The 17,037-nt window shown below is 52.8% G+C and overlaps 1 protein-coding gene across 4 annotated transcripts; it reads left to right on the top strand.

Moving 5' to 3' along the window:
* Positions 1-190: 190 nt before the first annotated feature.
* WNK4 (WNK lysine deficient protein kinase 4) lies at positions 191-16,760 on the top strand. 4 transcript variants are annotated; one of them, XM_084750214.1, is made up of 19 exons: positions 191-1,526; positions 2,847-3,019; positions 3,814-4,034; positions 4,339-4,496; positions 5,001-5,089; positions 5,181-5,397; positions 8,440-8,704; positions 8,958-9,091; positions 9,308-9,366; positions 9,465-9,579; positions 9,842-9,958; positions 13,462-13,599; positions 14,318-14,360; positions 14,459-15,033; positions 15,127-15,187; positions 15,297-15,687; positions 15,785-15,873; positions 16,171-16,268; positions 16,372-16,760. In XM_084750214.1, exons 1-19 carry the CDS (start codon positions 918-920, stop codon positions 16,372-16,374), a joined length of 3,555 nt encoding a protein of 1,184 aa, XP_084606340.1. In that variant the 5' UTR covers positions 191-917; the 3' UTR covers positions 16,375-16,760. The 4 variants fall into 4 exon arrangements, with proteins under 4 accessions (XP_084606340.1, XP_084606337.1, XP_084606338.1 ...); XM_084750213.1 differs by having other exon boundaries at positions 193-1,526; positions 15,785-15,984; XM_084750211.1 differs by lacking the exon at positions 16,372-16,760 and having other exon boundaries at positions 15,785-15,984; positions 16,171-16,322.
* The last annotated feature ends 277 nt before the right edge of the window (positions 16,761-17,037 follow it).

Consider the following 17,037-nt stretch of genomic DNA (forward strand, 5'->3'; position numbering starts at 1 on the left):
GGTGGGTTGTGTGGGGGAGTGCTGATGGAACACAGCTTGGGGACAGGCTGCTTGCTCTCTAAATTGGAGTCACTTAATTGCTCCCCCATGGAAGTCCTGAACTATTCTGAAGCCCCTCCCTCCACCCATCTGGTCTGGGTGGGGTGGCTATGGCCAAGGGGAGTTGGGGGGGGGATAAACCGGATGTGGACTTTGGTTTATTGAAGACTTTGGCAAACACAAGGGGAGGAAAGAGCCTACAGCAAAAACAGCCCTTCTGGCCAGGGCCAGGCTCAGGCCAAGGTGGGGCGGAGCTGATGGGTGACCAGCTCTTGGGGGTGGGGGGGGCTTGTCCTGGAGTGCACACACCCATTCTGGCGCAGCCCAGGGGGCTAGCTGAGTCAGGAAAACCTTACCTTTGCAACACCGATGTTAGGCCTAGGGCTACTCCCTCTGATTAAGACCCGGTTGTACTGCCTTATCAGGAGTGTGCAGGCCGGTGGTGCCCCTCCTCAGCCACCCTCCCCACTGAGGCTTCTGTCCCAGTGTCCTCCAACTCCCCCACCCCAAACATGTTTTCGCTCTCCTTGTGCGGGAGCACAACCCCCTGCCGCCTCCCACTCACTCAGCTCTTGCCGGGAAGAAGGTTTGAAGGCGGGGACTCAGAAGAGCAGGGCAAGCAGCCTGGGGCTAAGCAGCGGCAGAGGTGAGGGCCAGTACCCTAGCTCCACATGGTGCAACGCACCAGGCTCACAAGGGGGCAGCCCTAGGGGGTGAGGACCGGTCTGGGCCAGGGGGCGGGTAGTGGGGCGGAGCCGGGGGCGGGGTCGCCGGGCTGGCCAGCCGGAGGTTGGGGCCCCAGCAGCTCAAGCAGAGCGCTGCGCACCCAGCCGGTCCGCCTGTCAGGCCGCCACCTCCAGCCGCCTGGCTTGCACCTCATGCTTGCACCTCGGACTACGGAGACCGGGGTCCCCATGTCCCAAACTGAAGCTGACTTGGCTCTGCGGCCACCTCCGTCTCTCACCTCCTCGGGGCCGACCCGCCTGGGGCCACCTCCTCGCAGAGTGCGACGCTTCTCAGGGAAGGCTGAGCCCCGGCTGCGTTCTTCCCGACCGAACCGCCGCAGCTCCGTCGACTTGGGACTGCTGAGCTCCTGGGCTCAACCAGCCTCACTCGTTCCGGAACCCCCCGATCCTCCGGACTCCTCTGGCCCGACGGGGAGCCCACCTTCTAGCTCCAAAGAACCCCCCGAGGGCACATGGACCGGGGCAATCCCGGTGAAGACTGCAGACTCCGCATGTCCCGAGGCTGCGGGATCTTCAGGAGGTCCGGCGTCCCGGGATCCACCGAGGCTTCCTGATGCAGCAGCCCGGGAGAGGCGGCGGGAGCAGGAAGAAAAAGAGGACACAGAGACCCAGGCTGTGGCAACGTCTCCAGACGGCCGATACCTCAAGTTTGACATTGAGATTGGAAGAGGCTCCTTCAAGACGGTGTATCGAGGGCTTGACACTGACACCACGGTAGAGGTGGCCTGGTGTGAGCTGCAGGTGTGGCTGGGCACCCCCTCGGTGGTATCTCGGGATGGGGACCTTTGAAGGTCTTAGGTTGGGAAAACCGGAGGACAACATAAAGGGAATGGTTTTATGTATGTATGTATGTATGTATGTATGTATGTATGTATGTATGTATGTATGTCAGATAGCCAGACACCCTTACTTACCTTGCCGGCGTGATTTCACTGACTCTGGGTGGCTTCAGAAGTGTAGAAACTGAGGCAGGTGGTATAAGGTGGCTTCTAATAAGCCAATGAGCACAGACAGCTTCACTTTCAAGCCTCCATAAAAATCTGAGGGTTGGCGGCTGGGGTTTAAAAAAAAAAATCAGAGGGTTGGAAAACGGGGTGGGCAGGAGATCAACCCTTGCAGTCTCCTGCCTGGTCCCTTTCTCTCTATTTCCTCTTAAGTCCTGAGACTTTCTGCTGTGATGCCGCTCCTCTTTCCCCCTCCTCCTCCCTCTTTACAAACTTAGAGATGGGTATGTGGGAAACCAAGGCCCTGTCTCCACGTCCAGAAAGATTTAGGGTAGTTGTGCCATCGGCAAAGAGCTGAGCTCGTGCAACTTTTGGACTTCAGGAGGATGTGTATTGGCAGTTTCTTCCTTCCGTCGCTCTCACTTTAAGTGTGAGTAGTACCGGAAACTTTTAGGGCACAAGACCAGGAGGAAGGGTCTTTCCACTTTGGCCCTGGCTCAGGGCTCTCCCCCTAGTGCCTGCTAGTGCCCCGCCCCAGGCTCTAAGCCAGGCCCGGAGAATCAGCCAGACAAGGAGGAGAGGGAGGGGGAGGGAGAAAGAAGGGGTGGCCTTAGCCATGGGGGGCCGTCTCCTGGCCCTAGTCCTGGGTCTTTTCTTGGTATCTTCCTCTGCCTCTGCCTAGATCCTGCAGCTCCTAGTTTTAGGAACAAACCTCTTGTCGGCCCCTATTCCCTGCCCGTGGTCTGCTTGCTGCCTGCCGGCTGCCAGCCCCCAGTACCCCCCCCCACACACACACACCACGGTCGGCTCTGGCGACCACAAAGGCGCTATTGAGCGCCCGGCTCCCAGACCTGGCGGCATAAAGGCGCTTGTGTCCTGCGGGGGGGTCCGGAGTGCTGCCCCAGGCCCAGGATGGGTGTGTTCTTGGAGCAATAAAAAGGGAACAAGCAAAAGTTGGGGGTCTGCAGCCCTTCTGGCTAGCGATCTCGCTAACCATACCTCAGCAGAATGCTCCCGCCCTCATTTCACTGTCCAGCACTACCCCAGATGTCCTCTGCTTTTCTTCTGGGAATCTGGGTCTGATGTGACACCCCCCCCCCATCACCCCCTCCCACAGACTCGGAAACTCTCTCGGGCTGAACGGCAGCGCTTCTCTGAGGAGGTCGAGATGCTCAAGGGGCTGCAGCACCCCAACATCGTCCGCTTCTATGACTCCTGGAAGTCTGTGCTGAGGGGCCAGGTGTGCATCGTGCTGGTCACGGAACTCATGACCTCCGGCACGCTCAAGACGTGAGCTCTGGCCTGGGGGTGGGGGTGGGGGAGGGGGAGGATGAGGATGAGGATCTGGGAACTTCTCCCAATCACTTCAAACTTCCACACCTACAACCAGAGTATCTCCCATCTACTGGACTGTGTGAATGACAGTATCCACCCAGCACCCCAGTCAAAAACTTAGGTATCTTTGCTGTGCCCACACTCTTGACAGCGGGGTCTCTTAAATCCTTGCTTAACACTCTCCACTGCTCATCTTTGCTCCTGCCTTGCTCCCCCCAACACCCCCCAGCAGCCCTTCTAAAGGGCCTTTCCCAATTTGCTCACAAATTATCTTCCTGCAATCTAGAGGAAATCTGACCCTTTGACACTCTCCACGATTTCTCACCGGCGTCGGGGGTAAAGTCCGCTCTCTTCTTGAGCCTAAGTTAAAGACAAAACCAATTCTCAGCGACCCCCTCTCACTCTGCCCTGTCACTCCTGTAGCCCTTCAGCCTGGAAAATCTCCATCCCTTCCCGTTTTCACCCTTGAATTTTATACTCCTTCTTCAAGACAAAAGTTAGCCCTCCCCCACGCTTAGGACAGTTAGTCATTCCTTCCTGCGCTCCCACAGTACCTTCCTTGGCTGCCGCCCTATCTACGAATTTACCCCCCAAAATCATTTTGTAACCTAGTTACCTCACTCACTGACTCAGTTTCTTTCCGGCCCAGGTGGACCTAAGTTAAAAGGATGTTGGCAAGGGACGTAGAGGTGGTGCCAAGGGTGGGTTAAGAAGGGATTTGCCAGTCCGCTGCATGCGCCCTCTCCCAGGTACCTGAGGCGCTTCCGCGAAATGAAGCCCCGAGTCCTTCAGCGCTGGAGTCGACAAATCCTGCGGGGACTTCATTTTCTACACTCCCGAGTGCCCCCTATCCTGCACCGAGATCTCAAGTGTGACAACGTCTTCATTACTGGCCCTTCAGGCTCTGTCAAAATCGGAGATCTCGGACTAGCCACGCTCAAGCGCGCCTCCTTTGCCAAGAGCGTCATTGGTGCGTCTCACCAGCTGGGCCCTTACCATTGCTAGCTTCCTTGCATCAGAAAAGACGGCGGGGCACCCTTAAGCCCCCAGCCCCTCGCCCCGACTCCCCACCCGCCCCAACAGGGCTTTGGAGACCTATCGGAACTAGGGCAACGCATTCATTCTTCCCTCAACACACTTTGGGCAAGAGTTGGTCACCAACACTCCAGAATTTTCCGGGGTTGCCCTTAGGCTACTTACTCAGCCCGTGCTACACCCAAGTGGAGGGAGGAGTCCAGAAGAAAGAAGCCTGACCCTTTCTGTGGGTCCAATAGGGACCCCGGAATTCATGGCCCCCGAGATGTATGAGGAGAAGTACGACGAGGCTGTGGATGTGTACGCCTTTGGCATGTGCATGCTGGAGATGGCTACGTCCGAGTATCCGTACTCTGAGTGTCAGAACGCAGCACAGATCTACCGAAAAGTCACGTCGGTGAGAAGGGTGGGGCTCGGGGAAGAAGGGATTCCCAGAGGCCCTACCATTCTAGCCAACTATATATATATCATATATGTATATAATATAATATAATACAATATAATATATATCTCCTTAATAAAAACAGGCCAGACAGAAAAATGCCCTGGCAAAACGGAAATATATTGTATGTACATAAGCTTACACACAACTGGTAAGAATATGTGATTATCCTGGGAGTCCATAGACAAACTTCACGCCCAGTCTCAGTAGAGCTTTCTAGGTGCCTTTACCAGGTGAGCCAGGCAAAAGTTCTGCCTCTCGATTTACAAGTGAAAGGACAAACAGCTGCAAGTCTTGGGCAAGGTCACCCCAGCAGTATGCGGAGGGAATGGGATTTGAAGTGAAGTCTTTTCGGTACCAGCGCCCTCCCGCAAGCAGCCCGAGCCTTGGCCACTGCCTGCCCTGCAGACTTCCTTGCAGGCAACCCGAAGGCCTCACGCATGCAACCCCTTCCCGCAGGGCACAAAACCCAACAGCTTCTACAAGGTGAAGATGCCGGAAGTGAAGGAGATCATTGAGGGTTGCATCCGCACGGATAAGAACGAGAGGTGGGGGTCCCGGGTCAAAGATGGGCGCAAGCTCGGGTAGGCAATGGGCTCCTGGGGGGGGGGGTCCGCTCATTGTCCCCACGGTCACCAGGTTCACCATCCAGGATCTCCTGGCCCACGCGTTCTTCCGAGAGGAACGAGGGGTCCACGTGGAGCTGGCAGAGGAGGATGACGGAGAGAAGCCAGGCCTCAAGCTCTGGCTGCGCATGGAGGACGCACGGCGTGGGGGACGCCCACGGGACAACCAGGCCATTGAGTTCCTGTTCCAGCTCGGCCGGGACGCTGCTGAGGAGGTGGCTCAGGAGATGGTGAGGAGAGGAGAGATCCTGCTTTGGTTGGACTTGTGAAGGGCTTAGCCAACCTGGCATCAGCCAACTGGAGGGGCGAGGGTGGGGTGAGGCACCAGAGTAGCAAGAGGAGACCCCCACCTAGAGACACTTCTCCTACAGGGTCTGTCTCCCCACATACGCATACCAAGTTTCTTTTTTCTTTCTTTTTTTTTTTTTTTTGAGATAAGGTCTCTCTGTGTTAGCCTTGGCTGTCCTGGAGTCACTTTGTAGACCAGGCTGGCCTCGAACTCACAGCGATCCGCCTGCCTCTGCCTCCCAAGTGCTGGGATTAAAGGTGTGCGCCACCACGCCCGGCTGGTTCTTTTTTCAGAACAAACCCTGGATCCCCTAACCTCGCTTCTTTGCCTTGCAGACTCATTTATCACAGAATGCCCTTCTTGGCAATTTATTTTTCCCTCTCTGCCAGCTTTGTCTCTTTGTCCCCCTCTATGCTTAGTGTCATCAATTCCAGGACAGTCACTCCTCTGCAGTTAAAAGTTGAATGCTTCTTTTAAAATCAGTGGCGGGAGAGGGGGGATGCTCTCTATACAACCTCAAACCATCAGCTTTATTTTTGTACCTGAATACATTTTCTGTCTCTCTCCTCTGCTAGACTCGAAACTGTCCTTGACCAAACAATATTTTATTAATTTTTTTTCTCAATCCCTTACTGTATGTCAGGTAGTAGGTGCTTCTTAGCATCGTATGTGGCTTAAAGAAAGCCTTTTTCAAAACCGGGTGTGGTGGTGCACACCTGTAATCCCAGCACTCGGGAGGCAGAGGCAGGTGGATCGATGTGAGTTCGAGGCCAGCCTGGTCTACAAAGTGAATCCAGGGCAGCCAAGGCTACACAGAGAGACTATGCCTTAAAAAAAAAAAAAGAAAAGAAAAAAAAAAAAAGAAAACAAAAGAAAAAGAAAAAGAAAGCCTTTTCACAGGACCCTGTTTGGCTTGCAATGGAATGCAAGCTCAAAGAGATGGATTATCTTGTCTAGAGCCCCAAGGAAACAAATGACAAAGTGTGATTTAATCTCAAACCATTCAGATTTGAAGTCAGGTGACCCTGCCACACTTCTTTTACTCACCTGACAAAGATCACAGGTAAATTGATTGAAAAGGAGAGAAGATACTGGGCGGTGGTGGCGCACGCCTTTAATCCCAGCACTCGGGAGGCAGAAGCAGGCAGATCGCTGTGAGTTCAAGACCAGCCTGGTCTACAAAGTGAGTCCAGGACAGCCAAGGCTACACAGAGAAACCCTGTCTCGAAAAACTAAAAAAGAAAGAAAGGAGAGAGGAGGAGAGAAGGCAGTGTAGCTAGAAGATGCCAGGGTAGAACCTTGAGAACTTGTTGAGGAAAACCAGAACGGAGGGAGGGGTAAGAATGTGGATTCTCAATAGAGAAATGGCAGCTTCCAGGTCATCTGTGATGGGTCAAGAGCCCGAGACTCTGCTGCCTTAATGGGACACTTTGTTTATTTGTTTTGTTTGGTGCTTTGGTTTTTTTGAGACAGGGTCTCTCTGTGTAGCCTTGACTGTCCGGGACTCACTTTGTAGACCAGGTTGGCCTCAAAATCACATTGATCCAGCTTGCTTCTGCCTTCCAAGTGATGGGATTAAAGGCATGTGCCACTCCGCCCAGCTGTGGGACACATTATTTTAATCCCGGCACCTAGAAGGCAGAGGTAGGTGGGTTTCTATAAATCTAGCTAATGAGCTCTAAGCCAGCCATTGATATACAAGTGAGACCCTATTTTTTTCTTTTTTTAAAATAACTTGACACTGTTTGAAATGGGGCACAAAAGCAATCCCAAAAGCACTGCCTGGCTTGACTCAAAATTAAATCTTTTGTTTATTTTGTTTGTGACTGTGCATATTTGTGGGTGCCCATGTGCCACAGCATGCACGTAGAGGTCAGACACCCTGTGGAAGTCAGATCTCTCTTTCCATCATGTGGGGCCTGGAGATCAAACTCACTCAGGCTGTCAGGCTTGGCAGTAATTACCTTTATACACAGAGCCATCTTGCCTGCCCTTGATCTATTACCTGCAAGGGAGCAAGGGATTCCTCTCTCTCTCTCTGTCTCTCTGTCTCTGTCTCTGTGTATACTTTTTAAAAAATTATTTATTTATTATGTATATAGTGTTCTGCCTGTATATATGCCTACATGCCAGAAGAGGGCACAAGATCTCATTATAGATGGTTGTGAGCCACCATGTGGTTGCTGGGAATTGAAATCAGGACCTTTGGAAAGAACAGCCAGTGCTGTTAGCCTCTGAGCCATCTCTCCAGCCCCTCTGTGTATACTTTTTTGTGTGTGGGTATGTGCGTGTCTGCCTGTGCACATGCTTTTACATGGGTCCTGGAAGTTGGAATTCAGGTCTTCTTGATTGCAGTGTCGTGTCCAAGACAACACAGCAAAATTTATTCCATAGTGTTATTGAGAAGGCTTAAGGATGCTGAGTTTTCAGTTAACACACACAGTGGTTAATCAATAAAAAGTTTCCCCCTTTAAAAAAACAAAAGTTCCCTCCTTATTCCTAGAAGCCTCAGTTAGACACACACACCCTTGGCACCACCCTCAATTTACAGATGTGTATGTACGTTTGTGTGAAGGCCAGAAGTCAATTGAAAGCTGTCCCGATGGGTCCATCGTCTGTCTGTGCCTCTTGTCTCTATTTTATTTTTCCCTCTGTCTCTGTCTCTCCGCATGGACAAATGTGTAAGTATATATGTGTGGAAGCCAGAAGTTAACTTTGAGTGTCATGCCTCAGGAGCCTTGGTTTTTGAGACAGGGTCTCTTAAGGGGACTTGGGGCTTACGGATTAGCCTGGACTGGCTGGCCAGCTAGTTGCAGGGCTCTGCCTGCCTCTGCCTCCCCAGCACTGGCATCACATGTTTGCGTACCAGAGCACTGGGGATGAGACTTATGCAGAGAGCATTTCACGAGCTTAGGTAGCTCCCCAGTCCCTGGCGCGTCTTTGTGGGGGATCGCAAACTGTCTCCTTCCTATCCTGACTCCAGGTAGCTTTGGGTTTAGTCTGCGAAGCTGACTACCAGCCAGTGGCCCGTGCTGTTCGAGAAAGGGTCGCTGCCATTCAGCGGAAACGGGAGAAGCTTCGAAAAGCTAGGGAACTGGAGGTTCTCTCACCCGAGTCAGGACCCCCTCCGGCAACTGTGTCCATGGCTCCTGGCCCTCCCAGTGCCTTCCCCCCAGAGCCCGAGGAACCAGAAGCTGACCAACACCAGGCTTTCCTCTTCCGCCATGCCAGCTACTCATCCACCACCTGTAAGTTACCCTGACATTGAGTTCTAGGTCCCAGAAGTCCAGCCCAGAAGTGCTGTCACTTATCCAGCCTTCCATCTCTAGCCATGAACCTTCCTTTGGGAGCAAACTCCCCCACAATTCCCTCCTGGATCTAGGTCCCTCTTTGCTTAGGCAGGTCCCCTCTAACCTCCACACTCCTTTATTACTATTATTATTATTATTATTATTATTATTATTATTATTATTTTTGATCCACTCCCTCCTCCCCCACCAGCTGATTGCGAGACTGACGGCTACCTCAGCTCCTCCCTCAGCTCCTCCGGCTTCTTGGATGCCTCAGACCCTGCCCTTCAGCCCCCCGGGGGGGTGCCATCCAGCCCCGCTGAGCCCCATCTCTGCTTGCCCTCGGTGAGAGAGGGTCACTCGGGAGCCTTTCAGCCATTCAAAAAGCCTATCCCTTTCTCTTGAATCTCAACCTCCTAACCTGACCCCGGGTCCCCAAAACACACTATTCTTGTCCTTACCTTCTCCAATTCTATTTCCCTAGAATTCTCCCCCACATCTCTGACCCCATTTCCTCAGCAGTTATTAGCTCCTGATCTCGTGAATTGTATCCTCTTTCAGGGGTTTGCCTTGTCCATTCCACGGTCTGGCCCTGGCACTGATTTTTCTCCTGGGGAAAGGTATGTTCTGGCTTAAGTTGGAGTAGTTGGCTGAGACACAGAAAATTCTGGGTTGCCATTGTCTACTGAAACACTTCTGTTTTCCTTCCTCTGCCCAGCTATGCCTCAGATATGGCCTCAGGCCTCAGTGACATGGGAGAAAGGGGACAGATGAGGAAAAGTCCAGTGAAGAATCTCCGACGGAGACCCCGATCCCGGCTGAGGGTCACTAGTGTAAGGGGGACCCTGCCCCCCAGAGCTGGAGAATAACCTACAGTAGGGAACTGCCAGGGAGACGGGGGAGGGGCAGAAAAGTGGCATTGCTGTGTGTGTGACTGGTGATGATGCCATGAGGCATCTAGCCTAGTTTCAATGCCAGACTCTGGGAATAGAATCTGTTCTCAGCGTCCGCTGTGCATTGACTATGTAGTAAGTAGGCTGGAGACACGTGCCTAAGGCCTTCATTTCTTCCCTTCTGCTGACTTTGACTCTGAAGGTCTCAGATGAGAATGACAGAGTCGTGGAGTGCCAGCTACAGACTCACAACAGCAAGATGGTGACCTTCCGATTTGATCTGGATGGGGACAGCCCGGAAGAGATCGCGGCTGCCATGGTGAGAGAGGGGGGGGGGGGAGGGAGGAGGAGGGAGGGAGAGAAAGAGAGCCGCAAGGACAGTGTTTGCCTCCTATAGGAGCTCTTCCCTTCTGGTAGCCACCGGGGCTGATGTTGTACCCTGACCCCCCACAGCAAGGGTTTATACATGCCGGTTGGCAGAACAACCCTGAAAGTGCCCCAGCCGTTGTGTGGAGATTTCCGTATATACATTCAGGTCGAGCACTTTGGGATCAACATGGACTGGGTAGATAGTTCCTGTTAGGGGTGTCATGGCGTGACTGGGCTAAAGGATGGCCTGGAGCAGCACAGGAAGGAATGGGATTTGCGCACGTTCTAGAAGATGTGTAGTAATGGCAGGGAAGGGTAGAAAGGGCATCTCTCCAGCCCCTGAGAATGAGTTTTAAGAAGACCTTTTGATGGGCTGGAGATATGGCTCAGAGGTTAAGAGCATTGTCTGGTCTTCCAAAGGTCCTGAGTTCAATTCCCAGCAACCACATGGTGCCTCACAGCCATCTATAGTGAGATCTAGTGTCCTGTTCTGATATGCAGGCGTATAGTACATGCAGACAAAAATATTGTATATATAATAAATACATCTTAAAAAAAAAAAAAGAAAACCTTTTGCAGGGCGGTGGTGATGCACGCCTTTAAATCCAGCACTCGGGAGGCTGAGGCAGGTGGATCACTGTGAGTTCGGGGCCAGCCTGGTCTACAAAGCGAGTCCAGGACAGCCAAGGCTGCACAGAGAAACCCTGTCTCGAAAAACCAAAACCAAAAAGGAAAAAGAAAAAGACTTTTCTACTATGGGGTGTGGGAGGATATCTGGAGGAAAGAATCTGATTGGGAGGTGGACACAAGAAGCCAGGCGGGAATGAAGGGAGAAAATGGAATATGGAAGGAGAAGGAAGGGTGAATCTAAGGGTTGTTTCAGGAAATTTGCTGTGTAATCCAGTCAGCTCTTGACGTAACACAGTGTGGGTAGTGGATACCCAATAAATATTTGCTGAGTTGATATGCTAAGGAGTTAGGGGAAGGGATACCAAGGACAGCCCATATCAGAGAACACAGAGGAGAGAACTCAGTGAGAGAAGCTGGAAATGAGAGCAGGGTTTTTTTGGTTTTTGCTTTTTTTGGTTTTTCAAGACAGACTTGGCCTTGTAGACCAGGCTGGCCTCGAACTCACAGCGATCCCGCCTGCCTCTGCCTCCCGAGTGCTGGGATTAAAGGCATGGGCCACCACGCCCCGCTCAGACAGTGGGGGCTTTTCAAGGGCCACGATGAGCTAGAGCAACAGCTGAGTCAGGGTCCTCCATGGCAACAGGAAACGGCCAGGCAGAGCTGGAGAGACATGGGTTTAGGAGGCTTGAGTCCGGAGCTTTGCGAGTGTGTCCCTGGAAATCGGCCTGTTCTGCGATGGGAAGCCGGGAGACAGACAAGTCACTCAAGTTGGAGCCAAACAAGTAGAAGGCAGGAGGACCACACTGGATTTGTTAGGAGTCTTGGTGGGAGGCCATTTCAACAGATGAGGGTGTCAGGTGTCAGCCTTGGAGGTGATGGAGATACACCAGGCTTTAGAGACTCTTCCCAGGAGCAGCTCTTCCTCGATGTCATTTACTAGTCTCCAGAACAAAGAAATGTGTCACCTGGCACCCAAGGCTTGCCATCTTCTGCCAAGCCAAGTGAACCTTCCACTTTGTTTTTTTTTTTTGTTTGTTTGTTTGTTTTAAGACAAGGTTTCTCTATGTAGCCTTGACTGTCCTGGACTCACTCTGTAGACCAGGCTGGCCTCGAATTCACAACGATCCGCCTGCCTCTGCCTCCAGAGTGCTGGCATTAAAGGTGTGCGCCACCACTGCCTGGCTACCCAGAGTGTTTATTAAACCATGCAGGTTTCTGAATAGTTCCTGGAAGGACCTGAGTGCCTTCCTCCTCCTCCTCTTCCTCCTCCTCCTTCTTCTTCTGTGAACTTCAGCTGTTCATTAGTTACTATTTGTTTCTCAAAGAGTCAATCTAATATAGTGATACATGTAAGTGGCTGGACAGTGTCAGAGGGGTAGCTTTTCTTACTCCACATTTGTAAGCTCCAGCATGAAATATTCTCTGTGTGACGCCATCCCAAGCTCTCCTTCCCCAGAGCTCTATGACCTGTGCCTTCATTGGAATAGCATTTGGGGGAGATGATTGATTACAGGCTTTCCCCCTTTTTTTGTTTTTGTTTTTTGAGGTTTTTTTGAGACAGAGTTTCTCTGTGTAACAGAGCCCTTGGCTGTCCTGGACTCACTTTGTAGACTCAATTACAGATTTTTATTACACTTAACTTGCTTGCGTGTGGAGGTCAGAGGATAACCAGTGAGAGTAATGTTTCTCCTGTCACCATATGGTCACCCTCCCTGAGCTCATACAGTCAAGCGAGGTAACAAGAAGCTTTACCCATTTTGTTGTCCCAATGGCAGATTATTAGCACTTTAAGTTGTGGAGTTTTCTGTTGGTGTTGGTGTTGGTTTTCGGTGATTTTTGAGACAGGGTCTCATTGTGTAGTTCTTGCTGGCCTGGAACTCACTTTGTAGACCATGCTGGCCTCCAACTCACAGTGATCCTCCTGCCTCTGCTGGGATTATAGGCAGACAACACCATGCCTGGCTAACTTGTGGTTTAAAAAAAAGAAAGACCTCCAAACACATTGGAAGTGGGGCATAGTGGCATATACTTGTAGTCCCGGCCCTCAAGGTCAGTAGGAGAATCACCACAAACATGAAGCCACATTGGGCAGCGTAGTGAGACCCTGTCACCAAACCACAGGGGCTCTATGTTTGTGGAGTGGAAAGTGACATTTACCATTGATTGCCTTGCTTTACTTAACCTTGTCATGTGTGGATGGGATCCTATGTGGTGTGGGGTACCTTATAATCTTTATCTTAGTGGAGAAATTGTGTCCAAAAGCACGCAGCTGTGGGAAAAAACTCTGGCTTTCAGTAGACCTGGGGTCAAATAGTGTGGCTTGGGCCAACAGAACTTTTTTTCCCCCCTTTATTTGTGTGCATTGGTATTCTGTCTGCATGTACAGTCTGTGTGAGGGTGTCAGGTCTTCTGGAAATGGAATTACAGACAGCTGTGAGCTGCCATGTGGGTGCTGGGAATTGAACTCAGGTCCTCTGGGAGAGCAGCCAGTGCTCTTAACCTCTGAGCCATCTCTCCAGCACTGGGCCAGCTGCACTTAACCTGAGCATTAGTTATCTTCACTACAAAGGGAGGATATCAGTAGACCATAGCCATTTGTTGGTGTTAAATGTGATGATACAGGACAGCGTTGGTGTCAGCACACACATCCTGAGACTGTTAGCTCCTTTCTTCCCGGACTACATATCTCAACCACAAGTGCCTGGCACGTAACAACACATACTTCTCAAATGATGCAGTGGTATCAATGGTTGGGTTTAAACCTGAGGAGCTGGGCAGCAATGGTGAGATAACAGCCTCCTTCCATCCCACAACCCCTGCCAGGTGTATAATGAGTTCATACTGCCCTCGGAGCGAGATGGATTCCTGAGCCGGATCCGAGAGATTATCCAGCGAGTGGAAACCCTGCTGAAGAGAGAGCCTGGTCCTCAGGAGGCTGCTAAAGATGCGCTGAGCCCTCAGGTCAGCCCTCCAGACATCTCCAGCAGGAACAGATTCTGCCCTCTGAGGCCTGCTTACACCAACTTCTCTTCATCCTGAGGACCTTAAACTGGCTCTTAATTCTGTTGGCAGGGATGATGAAAGCCACATATGCTCGTTCTAGGAAACTGTGAATGAATACTTTAAACTCACTATTCTGAAATAAGTGCAGGCTTGCAGAGAGAAGTTGCAAGAACTGTAGAACATATTCCCAGAGCCCTTTGCCCAGATTTGCCAGTTGTTTACACACACACACTCACACACACACTCACGCACGCACGCACACTCACACACACACACAAATTAGCTTTCCCGTTTTTCCTCTGTATTATAAGTTATGTTCTTTTGAACCACTTGAGAATACATTGCCAGATCTCATGCCTCTTTACCTCCAAATATTTCAGCACATACATACTTTTGAATCCCCAGAAGCTTGTGTCTGGATTCCTGGTGGCTCATGGGTTGTAGCTTAAGAATCCCACTCTGAGCCAGATGTGGTGGCACACGCCTTTAATCCCAGCATTTGGGAGACGGAGGCAGGCGGATCTCTGTGAGTTCGAGACAAGCCTGGTCTATAAAGTGAGTCCAGGACAGCCAGGGCTGTTACACAGAGAAACCTTGTCTCAACCCACCCCAATCCCTGCCCTAAATCCCACTCTTCAAGTTCCCACTGTGACTGAAGGCCCCTTTTCTCCCTCAGGAAGAGCCCACAGCCCTCCCTGCCCCCCCAGGTCCATCCAATGGTAGGTTCTGCATTCTGTCACTGCTCACCCCAACCCCTGGGTTGCCCTTGTGGAAGGTAAAGGTTGAGGATTCTGGAACCTTAAACTTCCTTCTTCAGCAGAGCCCCAGAGAAGCATCTCCCCAGAACCGAGGAGCTGGGCAGCCTTCTCCACCTCTCCATCTTCTCCTGGAACCCCCTTGTCCCCAGGCGCCCTGTTTTCCCCTGGGACCCCTCCTGTCTTCCCATGCCCCACCTTTCCCATCACGTCACCCTCGTGCCACCCCTGCCCATTCTCCCAGACCTCCTCAAGCCCATGTCCGCCCGGCCCCGTCTTACCGCTCCTGTCCTCCTCCGGCACGTCTCAGTCTCCACTCCCTTCCTCTCCTCTCCCCAGCAGCTCTTCTCAGCCGCTCTCTCCTAGTTGTTCCAAAGTCGCTCTTAGCCCCCCTGCTTTTCCTGTCTGCCCCTCTCCTCCCCCTCTCCCCTCGACCACAGCAGCGCCTCTCCTATCTCTGGCTAGTGCCTTCTCTCTGGCTGTGATGACTGTGGCCCAGTCTCTGCTGTCCCCCTCCCCTGGGCTGCTTTCTCAGTCTCCCCCAGCTCCTCCAGGTCCTCCGCCTAGCCTGCCCCTTCCCCTTGCTTCTTGTGGCCAGGAAAGCCTTTCACCCCGAACAGCTGAGACAGAGAGTGAGGTAAGGAGGGTATGAAGTGGACTAAGTGGGGGGGGGGGGGAGAAGGGGGCAGCTTCTGGATCCTTCCCTTCCTCATGGTACCACATTTTGTAGGCTTCCCCAAATCCTGCTCAGCCATTACTGGGTGAGGCTAGACTGGCACCCATCTCTGAAGGTGAGGCCTCTGATCCCCGACCTTTCCCTGCCTGTTCCACCCAACACATTTCTTTCTATTCTGCTAGATTTCTTCAACCCTCTTCACTTCCCTCCTTATCTCCCTGCAGAGGGAAAGCCCCAGCTTGTTGGGCGTTTCCAAGTGACTTCATCCAAGGAGCCAGCAGAACCATCCCTAGAACCAGCATCCCCGACTCTCTCTAGCTCCCTAAAGATTCTAACCCCTCAACTGACCTCAGAGAGCTCAGACACAGAGGACAGTGCGACCAGAGAGGCTCTGGCAGAGAGCGACCGTGCAGCCGAGGGCCTGGGGGTGGCGATGGAAGAGGAAGGGGCTGAAGGGAAGGAACCCCGAATTGGGGGCAGCTCCCCACTCTTGAGCCATCCCAGCCCTGTGTGGATGAACTACTCCTACAGTAGCCTGTGTGTGAGCAGCGAGGAGTCGGAGAGCAGTGGCGAGGATGAGGAGTTCTGGGCTGAGCTGCAGAACCTTCGGCAGAAGTGAGTCTGGGCAAGGCGGCAGAGCTGGGTGTGAACCTGGCAGGGCAAAGTGTGTGACTAGCCTTTTCCTGCCCCCCCCCTTCGGGTGCATCCTCAGGCACTTGTCGGAAGTGGAGGCGCTACAGACCCTACAGAAAAAGGAAATTGAGGACTTGTACAGCCGGCTTGGGAAGCAGCCCCCACCTGGTATTGTAGCCCCAGCCGCTATGCTCTCCTGCCGCCAGCGCCGCCTCTCCAAGGGCAGCTTCCCCACCTCCCGCCGTAACAGCCTGCAGCGCTCTGACCTCCCTGGCCCTGGTGAGATGGCAGCCACCCAGCTTTCATCTCTCCCCTTGAGACTCCTTCCTTATTGACGACGCGGTCTTCTTCCAGCCCCTGGTGGTCTCTAGCCTTGGTTCTGGGGGGCTGGCACCCCCCCCCTCCCTCCTTGCTGCCCCTTCCTTCACTTAGCGCTCTCTCTCCCTCCCCCCATCCTGCTCCCAGGCATCATGCGTAGGAATTCTCTGAGTGGCAGCAGCACCGGCTCCCAGGAGCAGCGGGCAAGCAAGGGGGTGACATTCGCCGGGGATGTTGGCAGGATGGTGAGGGCGGGGCCCGAGGGAGAGCCCAGGGAATGGTGACCGGGAGCAGCTCTGCCTTCGTCCGCTTTGGACATTTCTTTAGCATTTTTCTTTTCTCCTCCAGTGAATTCAGAACAGATGTCCTATGCCTCCCCCAACACCAGGGCCCACCATGGCACTTGGGGCTCTCAGAATCTGATGCTTCTGTGACCAAGTCAACTCGGCAAAGAACACCCCAGCACTGAGGGGGTGGAAGGCTTGTGGGCATGGAGAGTGCGGTGGTTGTGTTATCCCGAAGAGGCAAACGTGGGAGCTCTTTGCTGTGTGGGAATCTCATTTCTGTAGCCAACCCCCACCTTCGTCTTCTGCGCCCCTCCCCAGGCAAGAGCCAACCACTAAGCAATCCAGCTCAAGTCCAGATGCTTGCGGAAGGCCAGCTTCCAGCTGGGAGAGTGTAGGTGTACTCCCACCACCAAAGTTAACAGCAGCCAATAAAAGTAGTGGGGAAAAGGACTGTGGGTCTGTATCTGCCATGCTGTAGGAAACGGGGAGGGGGCGCGCGCAAGGATTTGTGGGGCAGGAGTGGTGAGGATCTGGAAGCCATGAGGCAGGATGGAAGCTACCCAGCTTTCTGGCTTTTTGCCACCAGGTCATGAGGCAATTACATGACCAGTGATCCAATGGCCAAGCGATGATCCCCTCCGGACCCCACCCTAGGCCTGTCCGGGCAGGTACCTGCGCATGCTAAAAAGAATGAAGTTAGGGCCGGGCGTGGTGGCGCACGCCTTTA

Source organism: Acomys minous, assembly GCF_964271855.1.
Source record: "Acomys minous genome assembly, chromosome: 12".
Classification (NCBI taxonomy): Eukaryota; Metazoa; Chordata; class Mammalia; order Rodentia; family Muridae; genus Acomys; species Acomys minous.

What these genes read in the sequence shown, in the direction of transcription:
- WNK4 (XM_084750211.1), top strand. Translation starts at nt 918, where the DNA reads ATGCTTGCACCTCGGACTACGGAGACCGGGGTCCCCATGTCCCAAACT. An exon ending in AAGATGCGCTGAGCCCTCAG is followed by an intron (nt 13,600 to 14,317) that starts GTCAGCCCTCCA and finishes TTTCTCCCTCAG; the next exon opens with GAAGAGCCCACAGCCCTCCC. An exon ending in ACTGGCACCCATCTCTGAAG is followed by an intron (nt 15,188 to 15,296) that starts GTGAGGCCTCTG and finishes ATCTCCCTGCAG; the next exon opens with AGGGAAAGCCCCAGCTTGTT.